Source organism: Taeniopygia guttata, chromosome 28 (assembly GCF_048771995.1).
Source record: "Taeniopygia guttata chromosome 28, bTaeGut7.mat, whole genome shotgun sequence".
In the NCBI taxonomy this organism is placed as follows: Eukaryota; Metazoa; Chordata; class Aves; order Passeriformes; family Estrildidae; genus Taeniopygia; species Taeniopygia guttata.
The window spans coordinates 3,237,528-3,252,331 of NC_133053.1; the positions used below are offsets into that span (position 1 = coordinate 3,237,528).

Sequence of the window (14,804 nt, forward strand, 5' to 3'; positions counted from 1 at the left end):
AGGTTCTGTCCTTGACCCTCTCTGTTCTCACCCTCCAGCAACTCTGGCTGTGAGAGCCCCTCATCATCCTCACTGCATGGCTGGCCTTGCCTATGCCTCCAATGAAAGCAGAGTTTGAAAAATGACAGCTTTTTGTAACTTCTTACTCACCCCTGGGGCCATAGAGGTGCAGAAGGGCAGTTGCAGGCTCGTTGTGTCTCTGCCAGCCTGTGCCAGCACAGGGACAGCAGGTAGAAGCAACAGGAGCTGTTGGCACCTGTGATAATGTCTGTGTGCTCACCACTGTGTACAGCCAGCATGGGAGGCTCTGGTGATCCCAGGAGGAACATGTGCCATTACCTGTCACCATTACCTGTCCTGTTGTGCCTGCTGTGTTGGACTCTTCACCCCGTTACCATGCAGTGCTGCTGTGAGGGATGGGCTGGGACACTGTGGTCACACTCCAGCCACGTGTGTGTGACAAACACCCCCAGGCCAGGAGCAGCATCTCATCCCACCATGTTTCAGAACCTTCATGGTATGAGGCACCTCAATAAGCTCTTGCCTTTCTCACAGGTGTGTAGAGATGCTGATAAAGGAACAACTAAGGAAATACAAGATAAAAATGGAAGAAATCAATCAGCTGGAAGCAGCAGAGAGCTTCGCTTTCCGACGGCTCTCGTTGCTTCGGCAGAACACGGTAGGTGTTGAAATAAAACTTCCAAAGTAAAACTTCCACCAACTTCTTGGGGGGGGGGGGTGCTACTTCTCCTGTCCATCCATTTAGTGAGTCAAAAATCAGCTGGAGAAAAACAACTGCCCGAAGCTGTAGGTAGGAGCTAAATACACAGCTGCACAGAAGTTCTGATAAATTAAAGGTGCAGGGGTGGGAATCTGCTTTTGTACTGTTCAAAATCTATTCCCATGTAATTCTGTCAGTGGAACTAAGATTCAGTGTCTGACATGGTAAAAGAGTTCCTTCACTCCAGAGATGGCTGGTGTGCAAAAATATGCTGCGTTCTAGGAGGGAAAATACTCTTTGTTTTTGTTGTACTGATTAATACCAAACTGTGTCTGATCAGAGGCTTCATATAGTGAATTTGGTCTCCATCTCTCTCTAGCTCTGGCCTATAAAACTTGGGTTCTCTTCCCCGTACGAGGGGAAGCTGGTATGTACAACTGCCTGGCTCCAGTGCATGGGTTTTTCTTGTGGTACTCTTGCATGACTAAAATACTTACACAGGTTGTAACTCAGTTTTAAACACTCTTTTGAACAATCAGGACTGCATGTACTGGTGCAACTTCCTCCCCAGACTGCATGCAGGGCTGCTGGGCTGTTCTGTCATCACCTGATATTTTATAGACACTCTATGTAACTTACATTGGATGTAATAATATTACTCATCAAGTGACTACTAAAACTAAGCTGAGCCTCACAGATCCAAAAAAGGTAACAAAATCCTGGATATCAGGTGAATAGGAAATTTTCTTACTTTTTGAAACATTTGTGTGGCTAACTAACAGCTCTTCATCAATTCCATCAGCCTCTCCTTTGACCCACTCATTTGTCTTCTACTCTGAAACTTGCAGATGGGTGTAGCTGCTTGTGGCTGACAAGTGTTACATGTGAATCTGTCTTGCAGAATAAAAACTCTCAGGTGAAAGGAAATGACAGTGGCACCTCAGAGCTGGACTTGGTGCATGAAGAGGAGGACGTTTCTGAAGCCAACAACCGGGAGAAGGAGATTCTCATTGATCGCATACAGTCAATAAAAGAAGAAAAGTGAGTCCCCTTTACCTGGTCAGGCCATGCCCTTTGCACTGGGAGGCAATACAGGTAGTAAAGAAGGATACCTTTGGTCCAAAAGGATCTAACTCTGTTCTGTAGGCCTTTATGAGGGGAAAAAGGAAAATACAAAGCACTAGCTGAGAGAAAATGAAATGAATAGTTAATGACTACATGCTTTACCTCTGAACTGAGCTGCGTAAAGGTGCTTGTGTCAGAGGTGCTGCAGCCTGTGTTTGATGCAGGGAGGAGATCACTTACCGCTTACCTGAGCTCGACCAGCGAGGCTCTGACGAGGAAAACGTGGACTCGGAGACCTCTGCGAGCACAGAGAGCCTGCTGGACGACAAACCAGGCCGGGTGGATACCGAAGGTCAGTATTAAGGTAGTAAGTGCTTTTTTTTATTCTACATCTTTCACTGCATACAGCCAGGTGACCAAACATTATCTGGTCACAGTGGCTCGTATCGAGTTACATTTTAGGCCTGCTATCAGTCTCTAAGTATCTTCTTTCTTTAAAGCAATTATTGGATTACACTGCCGTGCTCAGAGCTCCAGCGTGCCTGCCAAAGACATTTGCAAAGTGCCTTCTCTCCCGCAAACCTCTTCAAATTCTTACTCTGCATCCGTGGCTTCAAGGCGCAGATACTCCTTAACACTGTCCAAGATTAAAGTGCCCCGTCGTACTCCGGTGATGCCAACAGCAAACATAAAACTTCCTCCTGGGATGTTCAAGCGTACAGAATCTCAGGATGAGGCTTTCGCTAAGGAAGAGTGTCAGAGGGTGCAGTGGAGGGAGCAGCCAGCGAGGCGGACAGACAGCATCCACTCGGTGTACATTGCACAAGGGTCTGCACTGGCCCACGCTCAGGAACTCGGGGATGAATATGAACCCACAGCAAAACTCAAACGCAGGTTCTCAGACCCTTACTCTCACATTCCCTGTGTGGAGGAGTGAAATTCTTCAGCTCTCTGGACACTTCTTGAAGTTGACCACAGCTTTGGCTTTAACCCTTTAAAGGCTGTGAACTTGTTCATGGTCTTTTAAGTGGCTGTGGGGAAGGCAGCCTGGAAATGCACAGTATTGTAAGGGTTAAGCAAGGTTGTTAAAAGCAAATATTCTTCACTTTAAATTAAAACCTTGCAAAGAAAGTAAAGCCTCATGTAGAATAAAATACATAGATTGAGTGTACAGGAAAAAGCTCCCCCATTCCGCTGCTGTGCCTTTTCCATTTGCCTTACAATGGACTCTGATGGGACCAACAGTGAGTTTAGGTCAATGGGTATTGCCTTAATGTTTTGTATGATTTTATGACCATTTTGTCTATGGTTTACAGAACTGTTGATAATAGCCTTAACTGAGACCAACATGTATAAAAACGTTTATTAAAACATTGCACTTTTAAAAAATACGTGGTAGTTGATCTATGCCTGTCTAACAAGCAATTTATTCCGAGGGAAGCCTTTAATTGGGTTACTGTTTTTATGAAGTACTGGTAAAGAACGGGGGAAAGGAAAGCGGTAATGCGGCTGTGGAGTCACAGGGGAGGATTTTGGTGGTGCTGGAGCAAAGGCGGAGCTCGCATGCTGGGTGTGCTGTGCGAGCCGCCTCACCTCTGCCTGAGGCCGACCTGCGATCCCACACCAGCGCCTTGAAGCCGCGGCCGTGCCCCCGGCCCCTCACGGCGCTGCACCATGTTGGAGTGAGGGAAGAGCTCAGCTCGGCCACAGCGCTGCCCCGAGCCGCAGCTGCCTCTGTGCCCGTGTGCACGCCTTGGGTTTGCGGTGTTTTGGGGGAACTTTGGGTTTTTTAAATAAACCGGGGCGGTGACGGCGCTTCCCGCCCCGCCCCAAGATGGCGCCCGGCGCTGAGGGGAGTTCCGGTGCCGCCATGGCCGCGACGCGGCTGGAGCTGAACCTGATGCGGCTCCTGAGCCGGTGCGAGGCGCTGGCGGCCGAGCGGCGGGACCCCGAGGAGTGGCGGCTGGAGAAGGTGAGGCCGCCGCTGCCCTCCCGCCCCTCTGCCCCGCAGCACCGCGACCGGCCCCTCAGTGACCGAGACAGGGAGCGCTGTGCTGTCAAATCCACAGCCTGTGCCCAATAGGGTGTTTCTCCTTAATGCCGTCGCTTAAAAATCTTGTTTTTGCCCTCAGTATGTGGCTGCTCTGGAGGACATGCTCCGGGAGCTGAAGAAGCAGTCCAGGTGAGCGCTCTGAGTGCCTGGTGTGGGTTTGTGCTTCAGGGTGTGCAAGGGGAGGTTTAGGTTGGCTACCAGGAAAAATTCCTTCAGTAAAAGTGGTAAAACACTGTAACGGGCTGCCTGAGGAAGTGATGGAGTCACCACCCCTGGAAGTGTTCAAAAAGAGAGCAGAAGTGGCACTTTGCAATATGCTTTAGTGGGAATGGGGAGATTCAGTCAAAGGTTGGATCTTGTGATCTTGGAGGTCTTTTCCAACATTAATGACACTGTGATTCGATAATCTCTTACTTGTAAATCAGCCACAGCCTACAAACACCATGGCAGTGTGTGCTTCCCTGTGGAATACATATTGCTTGAGCCCTCCCTTCCTTGGAAAATGTGATTTGCAGAGGGTTGGAAGTGTATTCCTAACCTGAGGCTATTTCTGCTTCTTTGAAAAACCATGTGGGGTTTTTTTGTTATTTCATTTGGAAAGTAGAACTAGAAAAAGCTGATAACTTTTGGTTTTGATATTGTTATCTTTCAATTCCAATAGCAAGCCAGCCCCTGAACTGCTGAATGAATACTCTCGCAAAGTGGACTTCCTAAAGGGACTCCTAGAAGCTGAAAAATTGGTGAGATCTAGTTCAGCTTGAAAAGATTTCAGTATTCTGTGTTTATATTTACCTATTACCTGGTTCCTGTGCTTACATTTAGCTTACATCTCAAAATAACAGTTGTTAAAATCTTATTAGGCACTCCTTGTGAAAGCCTAAATAAATATATTGGATTCATATTTTGTTAAAAGGAGGTATGGTATGAAACTTCAAAAGCAAAGTGTGCCTTGTGTTCATCTTTCTCACTCCTTTGCTGTGAGATGCAAGGACAGGTGCTGTCCCCCAGGCCTGACACCTCTCTGGGCTGGTCCCAGGTCACCTGGAGAGCTGTGCTGGGTTTAGTCAGTGAGGTGCAGTCAGCTTTGCTGTTCAGGATTGCATCCCCATCCTTGTGTGTCACCCAACAGCTGCCTCACACTGCAGAGTGTCACATCCATGACTGTTCCCTGCTTTTTCCCACTCCCAGTCTTCATCGACGGAAAAGGCTCTGGCAAACCAGTTCCTGGCCCCTGGGCGCACCCCGACGACGGCCAAGGAGAGAACCCCGGCCACCAAAACCGTCCACCTGCAGACCAAGGCGCGCTGCACGGGCCAGATGAGGAGTGAGCTGCTCGGCACGGTACCTCCAGCACTGCTGCTGCTTCACAGATTGTCCTGCTTGCCTTCAGCTGCCTGGGGTGGCTGTGTCTCAGAAGTGTCCCAGGCTGGGTGGGGAGGCACCTCTTTAGCTCTAAATCCTGGGCACAGCCACTCTGCCAGGCCTGCAGGGCTGTCCTTTATCACTGACCCTTTGTAATCTGCTGTTTTGGTTCTCTTTCTCCTCCCAGGACCCCCTGGCTACTGATGGTAAGTTCAATCTGTTGGTTCTTCTAACTGTAGTCAACCTGAGTCTTACAGAGAGGGGAAGAGGGAGGTCAGGTGTTTTAAGATTTCCCAAAGTGTACTTTTAATTTAGTGCCTCAATTCTTTTCAAGACAACAGATTTTAAAAACAAATTAAACCAAAAACTCTTTAACAGTTGAAAGCAGAAGTGTTGTTATCAATGGTGGGCAGGGACTTGCAGGAAGCTCTTTTTGTAGCATTCATGCAGAAACAGACATTCTAATTACAGAATTAGCAGGGGCAATTTATTTTGTGCCTGTTCCCTTCTGCTCTGAGCAAACCATGTGATCCTGGGTGTTTTGAGTAGGTGTTGTTCAGTTCCTCTGGAATACACAGCCATGTTATTCACGTAGGGAACTGGGAGGAATTAATTTGAGGTTTCCATAGCTACTGTTGGAGCAGCTGGAGCTGGGCCAATCTAATGTGTCCTGAAAGAACACCAAGACACATGGGCTGAAACCCTGCCCTCAGGGATGTGATTCAGCTGGGGTTTTTCCCCTCTTTTGATGTTGGGTGTCCTTTTTTCCCTGCAGAAAGCAGGTAGGCATTTGACACCCATATGCCTTGGGGGTAGAGGCTAAGTAGGATTTGGATATCCAAAAATCCCTTACAGGAGACTTATTTTTTCAGCCTGTGATTGCATGGGAATTTATAACATGCTAAACACTTTTTTATATTTTTCCAGATTCTGAGGAGTTGAACATAAGGAAGCGAAAGTAAGTCAGAATTTCTCATTCCAGTGCTCAGTGTTTTGAGGACTGTTTCCCCAATTTAAAATCCCAGATATGCTTTAAATTTGGTGAAGTGTCTGTTTATAGAAACCAAAATATAATTACTTCAGTTGACTCAGTGGGACTTGTTGTCTTGTAGAGATGTAAAACCTGGGGAAAACTTGTGAGATCAGCCCAGAGGAAGTATAAATCCCTTTTTATTTTTTCCCCTTGTGCTCTTGCAGAGGCCTCACATCAGACGAGAAGCAGTCGGCAGTGGAGCTGGATGCTGTGCTGCAGCACCACCAGGACATGCAGGAGAAGCTGGCTGAGGAAATGCTCAGCTTGGCTCGCAGCCTCAAAAACAACACTCTGGCTGCCCAGAACGTGATCAAACAGGACAACCAGGTAGCACATGTTGAGCTGTGGCCCCTCAGTTTTGCAACCCACGAGGTTCAAGTGCTGATGTGTGAAATCCTGTAGCTCCAGATTCCAGCTGGGATTGGAGTGGGGAGACTGGGGGCAGCACCTGCCTGCAGTTGAACCTTTTCTCTGGTGGAGGAAGCTGCCAGACCTGGCAGCTGTGAGGCTGACACTGTTTGCTCTCTTTGCTCCACAGACACTGTCACACTCCCTCAGGATGGCAGACCAGAACTTCGAGAAGCTCAAGGACGAATCCGACCGCCTGGAGCAGCACGCCAAGAAATCTGTCAACTGGCTGCTCTGGATAATGCTCATTGTAGTCTGTTTTATATTCATCAGCATGATTCTATTCATCAGGATTTTCCCCAAACTGAAATGATTCTGTTTCTTTTACTTAAAGCTGCCTGCAGTGCAGTGGAAAAGCTCAGATGGTGTAAGAACTTCACAGTCAGTGTCCCTAAAGAGGCTCTCCAAGGCCTACCTTGCATTTCCTCCCTGTGCAGGCAGTGCAGGGTTTCCTGAGGAAGGCTTTCCACACTTGCATACTTGTTTACTTGGTGACTGTTGTTGCCTCTTGTGGGGAGAGCTGAGGTAAGGATGAGAATTTACACTGAGCTGCTAACAAATTCTTCAGTTTGTTATAAATGCAGTCATTTTTAATGTGTTTGTGACAAATGTTATGGCTCCTAAAGGGCGATTAGTCAATACAAATTTAAATAACAGTTGAAGTCTTACACTCTTTCCTGTCTTCACAGCTTTTCTGTACTGACCTAGGAGCTTGCTGCCAACAGGATATTTAATTTCAGTTCTGTACATACACAGCTGCAGGTGTTGAAAGAGAGTTCTGTTCAGGTGCTTGCTTGGCTCAGATTCAGAGTATCAACAGGTAAAACTCTTCTCAGGCTCACCTTTTGCCCAGATAGGTTTTTGGGACTACAGACATTACCATCTTCTCCAGTTTAGATTGCTACAGGACTGGAGTTGCTTTCTGTGCAGTGTTTGCCTCCCTTTTGTGCGTGCAAATGTTCTCACTTCTCACAGAGGTGTTGATGCTGTTGCATGAAGGAAACACTGTGACCCTGCCACCTTGGAACTGTACACACAGTGCTGCAGGTGGCACAGACCTCACCTGTGCAAACATGCTTGTGCTGGAAGATGAGGGCAAAGGAAGGTGGTGTCTTCAAGATGGAAGTAATAATTAAAAAAAATATTTAGCCTTTCTTTTTGAACAAATGATTCCTGTTGTCTTCAGAGTTCACTAAAAACAGAGAAAAAAGAAACTCATATTTTTAAAATACTGCTGCTGCTACAAAGACTTGGAGACTGCAGTAAAGCAGGGTTTGTGTGACAGCCTGAGAGTCTCTGTAGGTGTTTGTGATAAGCTGAAAGCAAACCCTCCTACACCCTGCATGTGTGTCCCATGGAGGAGGTGAGGGGCAGCAGGTGACCCTGCCTGTGCTTTGGTTTGGAACCAAACCATGGGGTGTTCAGGCCTGGCTGCTGATCCCAACAGCCCCAGGACAGGGGATGGTGGGAGAAGAGTTGTCACAATTGGATTCTTAGGAACATCCAGCTTTGCTTTGAACACATCCCAAAGCTCCAGGCTCTGTGTCAGAGCTGTGCTCTCTTCTGCACAAACCCATCTCTGCTAATGAAGACAGTTAACATTTTTTACACAAAATATTTCTGTTCATTTAACACTATGTTTGCAGGGTAGTATGCCACTCATTAATGGATTATCAAATTAATAAACATATTATAAGGTACAGCTTTTAACTCCAGCTACTCAGATATCTTCGATATACTCCTGTTTTACTTGCCTTGAATTTAGAGAAATTTATAGTTGTAGCAATCAATTTATGGACATTTCTACTTTTCCCAGTTGTTTTCCTTCATCTGTATGTAATGTTTGACATTTCGTTGTGCTTCATTAGTCAATGCTGTGTCACCAAATTATTTTTCAGTTCTGATTATTCACTACTTTCCCTGCTGGTATTTCAATGCTGAGCTCTTCTCTTAGAGGCTGAATGTGATGCTGGAATGGTTTTTGTGTGTGAGACTTTGGGATGCAACATTATTGCTTCATCGTCCATAACATTGTCCTCTTTATTACTTGAAATAAATTATTTTTTCCTATTTTACAAAAGATTTGGTGCATCGTTGCAGACAAATTTAAAACTGACTTTTGCTATCAGCAAAATGGGTTGCCTACAACTTTTTGGCACTGATAAATTAGGAAATTTTTGATTGGAAAGACATGAAAGGGAGCTGCTAGTGATAGCTTGTCTCCAAGAAAACATCCACCTCTCCAAGTCACGGATACTGATTTACAAAGAAGCCTGCATGGAGTGAGTTCAGAAACCACTTAACTTTGCCCATTGACATTTCATGGGTGTTTGTTATTTGGATGAATGGCCAGGAGTGAACTCTGTAACAGTTTTTGTTATCTCCAGTGGCCGTTGAGCACTGAGCCTCTGCTTCCTGGGGCTTCTCCCCCAGGTGGAAGAATGTTCCCTTCTTCTCCCAACCCAGCGGATCCACTGCCCTGCACACAAAGGCTGGGCTGTTGTCTTTGCTTTTCTCGAGTTCATTTAGCAATTGCAGTCATTCAACACCACTTTGAAGATGGGAGCCGGTGCTATTTAGAATAAACAATGACTCAGGGCTTTGTGACATTTCCCAGATGAATGACAGTTTTTATTTTTGACTGACCTGTGGAGGGTGGTGGATGCTCTGCTGCTCTGGATGCCCTCGACTCCATTTTGTGGCGCAGGGCTCTGTGCAGCTTTCCACAAAATAATACATATAGAATATGTATAGAATATGTATAGAAATGGCCTTCTGTGAGAGTTGCTTCACTTTCCCAAAAGCTTGGGAAATCCAGATGGGGAGATATTTATCAGGCACAGGGCTGGGCCTTGCTTGGCTTCTTGGCAGACCACCTGCTCTGAGAGAGCAGGGAAATTAAACCAAAACCCTTTTGGAGGCTTGGGTCGCGTCAGGCCAGTGGATGCAGCAATTCAGAGTCTGGCAGCAGCGGTGACTCTGGGTCAGTCTAAGCTTTTCTGGCAAACACCCTTGGTGGCAGAGACTGCGTGTTACAATGCTCAGTGTTTAGCAGTGTCCTTGTCACAGATGGGATGTGCTGGAAGGATCCTTCACAGAGTGTTGCTGCAGGAATGGCAGGAGCAGAACGCTGGATACAGTGGCTCCTGTGGCTGGGCAGTCCCAGGTTTTGGGCACGTGCTCCCTTGGTTTTCTTTGCTCTTTGTGCATCAGGCTTGAGAGGCTGTGAGCAGCTTGCCCAAACTGGCAGCTATTCTGCCAGAAGGGAATATCCTATGAAGAGTGAAAAGGAGGGAGTGGACAGAGCAGGGTTCTGTGTGACACCCAGCATCACCTTCCTTCTCACTGTCTGCTGTAAACCTCCCATGAAACCTCAGAATTGAGTCTTATGATTTATAGTTACAATTTAGTTTCTTTTACAAAATAAATGCTTTCCTGTGAGGGTGGTGAGGCCTGGCACAGGCTGCCCAGAGCAGCTGTGGCTGCCCCATTGCTGGAAGTGTTCCAGGCCAGGCTGGAGGGGGCTTGGAGCAACCTGGGATAGTGGAAAATGTGCCTGCCATGGCAGGGGGTGGGATGGAATGGGATGGGCTTTTAAGATCCTTCCAAACCAAACCATTCTGTGACTCTGTGAATCATAAAAACTGTAATGGCAGTGCTAGAGCAGCTCGGGGCAGATACTCAAATGTCGCGGTCTGCAGCAGAATTCCCGATGTAATTCCCAAGTCCGGGGCCTGGCATGGGGCTGGCTGGGAGCTCCTGTCCTGACCTGCCCCACTGCTGGGAATCCGTGCACTTGCCGTGTGTCCCACTGAACGGGAGTGACATTAAACCCCAACGGCGCTAAATCAATACCACCTGTCACATGATGCCACCGTGACATTTCTGGCATGAGCACTCCCTCTAATAGGAGCTGGAACCGAGAAGCAGCAGCAGTTAGTGAATAATGGATCAGATACGGCTGATTTGTAACATTTACAGAGGGAGGGTGTGTCTCCCAGCGACAGAACAAACCGGTTATCAAACGGGAACTGGGAGTTCTGACTCGTCCAAAACGCAAACCCTGAGCGGCGCAGAGCACAGAGCCAGGGTTTGGGAACCCTGGTGCTGCCAGCGCTCCCTCCAAATGAGACTCTGGATCACCAAAAACAGGCATTAGTGTCAAGAAATAACCAAGGAAGGAGGGGCTGGGGGTGAGCTGTGGATCAGAACTGGTACAGCTGGTGGCTGGGCTGGAAGCCGGCGTGGCCGTGCTGGGCACAGTGACACGGCTGTGGCCGCTGCCCTGCGCGTGGTGGCTGATGGAGAGCAGGGAGCCTGGCAGCAGGTTGTGCAAAACACACCTGGGGCTGCCCGAGGTGAGCAGCAGAAGCTGTAGGGAAGGATGGAGGACGGAGGGTGAGGAGGCTCGGGGGGCTGAAGGCCACATCTGTCTGATTTTCTTACATCTGGGCCCTGCTCACCAGACCCACGTTGGGAACGCTGACACTACTTTGGTTTTTTCAAGCTGTAAACTTTGATGCTGAATTAGAACAAAAATATTCTTACAAGGAATTAAAAATAAGTTGAATATTGCATCTGCCTCTGTGACACCCAAAAATCAAACTGCACAAAACCAGAAACTGGGCCAAAAAAAAAGCTCAAACGAGGCAGTGCTGCAGTGGAATTTGCTTCCTTCATCTCCAGGGTCTTTGACGAGCATGTAGCAGAGAGATGCCCTCTGCCATTTTTACCCTGGTCAAAATTTGTATTTGTTCATGTAACAATAGAATTCTCCAGAAGGATCTGACAGGGTTTCCTGTTTCAACAGCAAAAAGCTGAGAAGCTGAGACTTCTGTCCTTAGCACATAAAGTGACCGGATCTCCATCCTCTGAGCCTTCTCACTGAGAAAAGTCACTTATCGGATTTGGTGTGGACGGAAGGAAGGGTAAGAAAGGAACTCTGTCAATCCATGACGTGAAATATTTTATATTAAGAGATTTGGCCAAGGGTTTTGTGTGACCCTAAACAGGATGAGATAATTTTCCAAGGTCAGCTCTCCTGTGCTCTCAGCGTTAGGTTTAGTCACCGCAAAGTCAATCCCGTAAACCTTTGCAGCAACATCCTGCCAGTGATGCAGAGACTTGGCTGTTGTTGGCTTTAACAGCAGCTCTGCTGCATCTTCAAAGGGCAGGAGGCTGCATAACGTGCAAATTGCCTGGTGAGAAATGTGTGAGCAGGAAAGAGTGCCTGGCACATCAATAAAAACAGTGCAACCCGAGCCATGGGGTAACTCTTCACCCAGGCAGTTGCAACTTGTTGTTTAAAGAAGGCCACAGTGAACTGGGGGAGCAGAAAGTGGGAATTCTGACCTCGGCTCAGCCCCAGGCTGCTGTGTGGCTTTGGCTCCTGAACTGGTTTTCAAGCAGTTTAGTTCTTAAAACAGAATTGGTACCAATGAACCTTCCTGGTGAGTCAACTGCTCCAAAGCTCCTTTGGGGCACAAAGTTTGTGTTCCTTGACTATTCCTAGGGTGGTTAATTAGTGAGGAACTTTAATTTGTATGGCTAAAGACACACAACCTAAAACCCACCCCTGTGTTCCAGTGCATAGAGAAAAAGATGTGTCGGTTCTCAAGTTGTGAAGCTCTCAGCAGGCCCCATGTGTTGGTGCTTGGGAGCTGAGCTGGGTTCTCTCTCCACAGACACTTGTGACAGTACAAGGATGTCACTGCTGCAACATTCAAGCTGCTTTACAAAGTCATTGTCCCTACCTGTGTGTGCAAACGTGGCTCCTGCTCCAGGGATGGGCTTCCAAGGACTTCAGTCCTGAGCAGCATTGATCTGGAGGAGGGATCTGTTGGGAATTTGGTACTCTTAGGTTGGTTTGATGTGGAGGTATCTGTAGGACAGAGCAGTAGACTTTGGACAAGGGATGGAGGGACAGGACACAGGGAATGGCTCCCACTGCCAGAGGGCAGGGATGGATGGGATACTGGGCAGGAATTGTTCCCTGGCAGGGTGGGCAGGCCCTGGCACAGGGTGCCCAGAGCAGCTGTGGCTGCCCCTGGATCCCTGGCAGTGCCCAAGGCCAGGCTGGACAGGGCTTGGAGCACTCTGGGACAGTGGAAGGTGTCCCTGCCATGGCAGGGGGTGGAATGGGATGGTCTCTAAGGCCCCTCCCAACCCAAACCATTCCATGATTTATGTAGGGAATGGATCAAACCAAAACAAGTAAGTCTTTGTAGGGTCAAACAGATGGATATACTCTATTGCAAGTCTTTCTGTACTTATTTTCTCAGGAGGATTCAGATGTGAACCCCCATGGTCTGTGATTGTCACAGTTCATAGCACTTATCCCTGCTTATTCCCAAGTTATTTTAACTAAAACATAAAACATCTGAAGTGGAGAGAAAGAAATATGACTGTTGCCAATATTTAATATATCAAACTGGTGATTTTAGTAGCTTCTTGAATCAGAAATAAAAGAAAAGCCTGCATTGCAGCTATTAGGAAAAAAAAAAACAAAACTCAAGAGTAAGCAGGTGTTGGCTTAGTTTCTAAGCGCCCACATTGCTCCTGTTGGTTTATCTGATTGCAAACCAAGTGCACTGTAGCGTGATGAATATGTAGCAGTGGATGTATGGGAAAGATGCTGGAAAGGTTGCACCCTGATGTTCTTAATCAGTAATTAGAAACTAAAAATAGTATTTTAAGGAAAGATAATAATTCTGTAGCCTTTAATCCTCATATGCCAATGTGTAAACTGATATCATTATTACATGAAAAGCAATGAGAACATAAGTGAGTAAGCAAGAGCAGGTTGCTGTTACAGTCACAGTATAAATTCTACACAGCCCGAGCTGTCCAGGTGATGTTTGGCTCTGTATGTTTTATGCAAAGTCCACAGTCATAAAGCAAGTAAATTTGCAAGCAGAGAATGCATACTTTTGTTGTTTATTTGCCTTCCTTAAGTGTCCTTACTTCCTGCAGCAGTGGAGAATGAGTGGGGTTCTGAGTCTCTCTGCACTTGTCAGCTTGAGGCAGCAGCATGGATTTGTGAAAAAAGGACAGCAATGGGGGAAATGCCATCCCATGACTGTGGTTCTGATGGGCTGAATCAACAGCTCCTGTGCTGTGCAGACACACATCTGCTGTGCTGATGACAGAGAAAGCATCCCCACTTAAGCAGAGCCTTTCTCAGCATTTAAATAGTCTGCAAATGTCAAGATGTAGTTATTGTTGCACAGGTACCATCCCAGCTAATCCTGCTTACACTGGTCAAATCAGGCCGCCAGTCTTACCCTGTCCAACAGGGAAACTTCAAACAATATCAGGGGCTGAGTCACACCAGCAGAGCCACGTTTTCACTGACCAGCCCTCCCGTCATTCACACTGTGTCGTGTCCCTGGGACAACTGCAGTGATTCTTTACCTGGAAAAGCAATGCAAAATACTTTAAATAGGGTAAACTCAGTGCAGACAAAGGCACTGAGGCACAGCGACCTGCTGGTCACCACTGGCCTGCCCAGGGTCTCTTAATGTCAAGCAGAAGTGAGAGATCTGTTCTAAGCTAAAGATGGTGGGATAAAAATTGTAAAGAATGTCTATTTGCCAAGCATTTTTTAATTAAAAAAGGCTTTATTCCAGCAGTTTATAACTAATTTGTCTCGCAGAAATGGCTGAAAGCAAGAGCCAGATAAAATTACTGGAAGTTGCCAGGAAACGTACTGTCATGGCTTAGCACGAGTGCAGTGCAGAGATGATTAAAAAAGGCACCAAATGGTGAATCCCACTGCAAAAAGAACCAGAAATCTGCAATGGCTCTTTGGGTTCTGTGATACTGAAAGCAGTGGCAGTGGTAGACAGTATCCTCATGCCAAGCTCTGTCCAGTTCTGAGACAATTCATCCTTTCCGAGAGGAGGAGGAGGGACACGGGCAGAGCCAGGGCAGCAGCCCTGCTCTCAGCCCTGGGGACAGAGAGACAGAATCCCAGAATGGTTTGGGTTGGAAGGGACCTCAAAGCCCATCCAGTGCCACCCCTGCCATGGCAGGGACACCTTCCACTGTCCCAGGCTGCTCCAAGCCCTGTCCAGCCTGGCCTTGGGCACTGCCAGGGATCCAGGGGCAGCCACAGCTGTCCCAGGCCTGCCCACCCTGCCAGTAAAAACCTTTTCCCTAAT

At 47.4% G+C, this 14,804-nt stretch overlaps 2 protein-coding genes across 14 annotated transcripts in view; both read left to right on the forward strand.

Annotated features, from left to right (window-relative positions):
• The window catches only part of MYO9B (myosin IXB), a 42,865-nt gene extending 39,690 nt beyond the window's left edge, over positions 1 to 3,175 (forward strand). For 5 of the 13 annotated variants that reach the window (XM_030257022.4, XM_072919508.1, XM_030257023.4 and 2 more), the window contains 5 exons: positions 556 to 679; positions 1,101 to 1,148; positions 1,623 to 1,762; positions 2,011 to 2,150; positions 2,287 to 3,175. In XM_030257022.4, coding sequence (XP_030112882.4) covers positions 556 to 679; positions 1,101 to 1,148; positions 1,623 to 1,762; positions 2,011 to 2,149 — 451 coding nt within the window. In that variant the 3' untranslated portion in view covers position 2,150; positions 2,287 to 3,175. Of the gene's footprint in view, positions 1 to 38; positions 231 to 555; positions 680 to 1,100; positions 1,149 to 1,622; positions 1,763 to 2,010; positions 2,151 to 2,286 lie in introns of those variants that run through there. The other 8 variants (XM_030257013.4, XM_030257016.4, XM_030257021.4 and 5 more) reach the window with 4 other exon arrangements.
• Positions 3,176 to 3,599: 424 nt separating this feature from the next.
• USE1 (unconventional SNARE in the ER 1) lies at positions 3,600 to 7,098 on the forward strand. The gene is made up of 8 exons (XM_002195780.7): positions 3,600 to 3,758; positions 3,919 to 3,968; positions 4,501 to 4,579; positions 5,028 to 5,180; positions 5,389 to 5,407; positions 6,129 to 6,159; positions 6,399 to 6,561; positions 6,773 to 7,098. Exons 1-8 carry the CDS (start codon positions 3,621 to 3,623, stop codon positions 6,953 to 6,955), a joined length of 816 nt encoding a protein of 271 aa, XP_002195816.6. The 5' UTR covers positions 3,600 to 3,620; the 3' UTR covers positions 6,956 to 7,098.
• The last annotated feature ends 7,706 nt before the right edge of the window (positions 7,099 to 14,804 follow it).

Coding starts and splice junctions, on each gene's coding strand:
- USE1 (XM_002195780.7), top strand. CDS start 3,621: ATGGCGCCCGGCGCTGAGGGGAGTTCCGGTGCCGCCATGGCCGCGACG. Junction 4,580..5,027: donor TCCTAGAAGCTGAAAAATTG/GTGAGATCTAGT, acceptor TCCCACTCCCAG/TCTTCATCGACGGAAAAGGC. Junction 6,160..6,398: donor TTGAACATAAGGAAGCGAAA/GTAAGTCAGAAT, acceptor GTGCTCTTGCAG/AGGCCTCACATCAGACGAGA.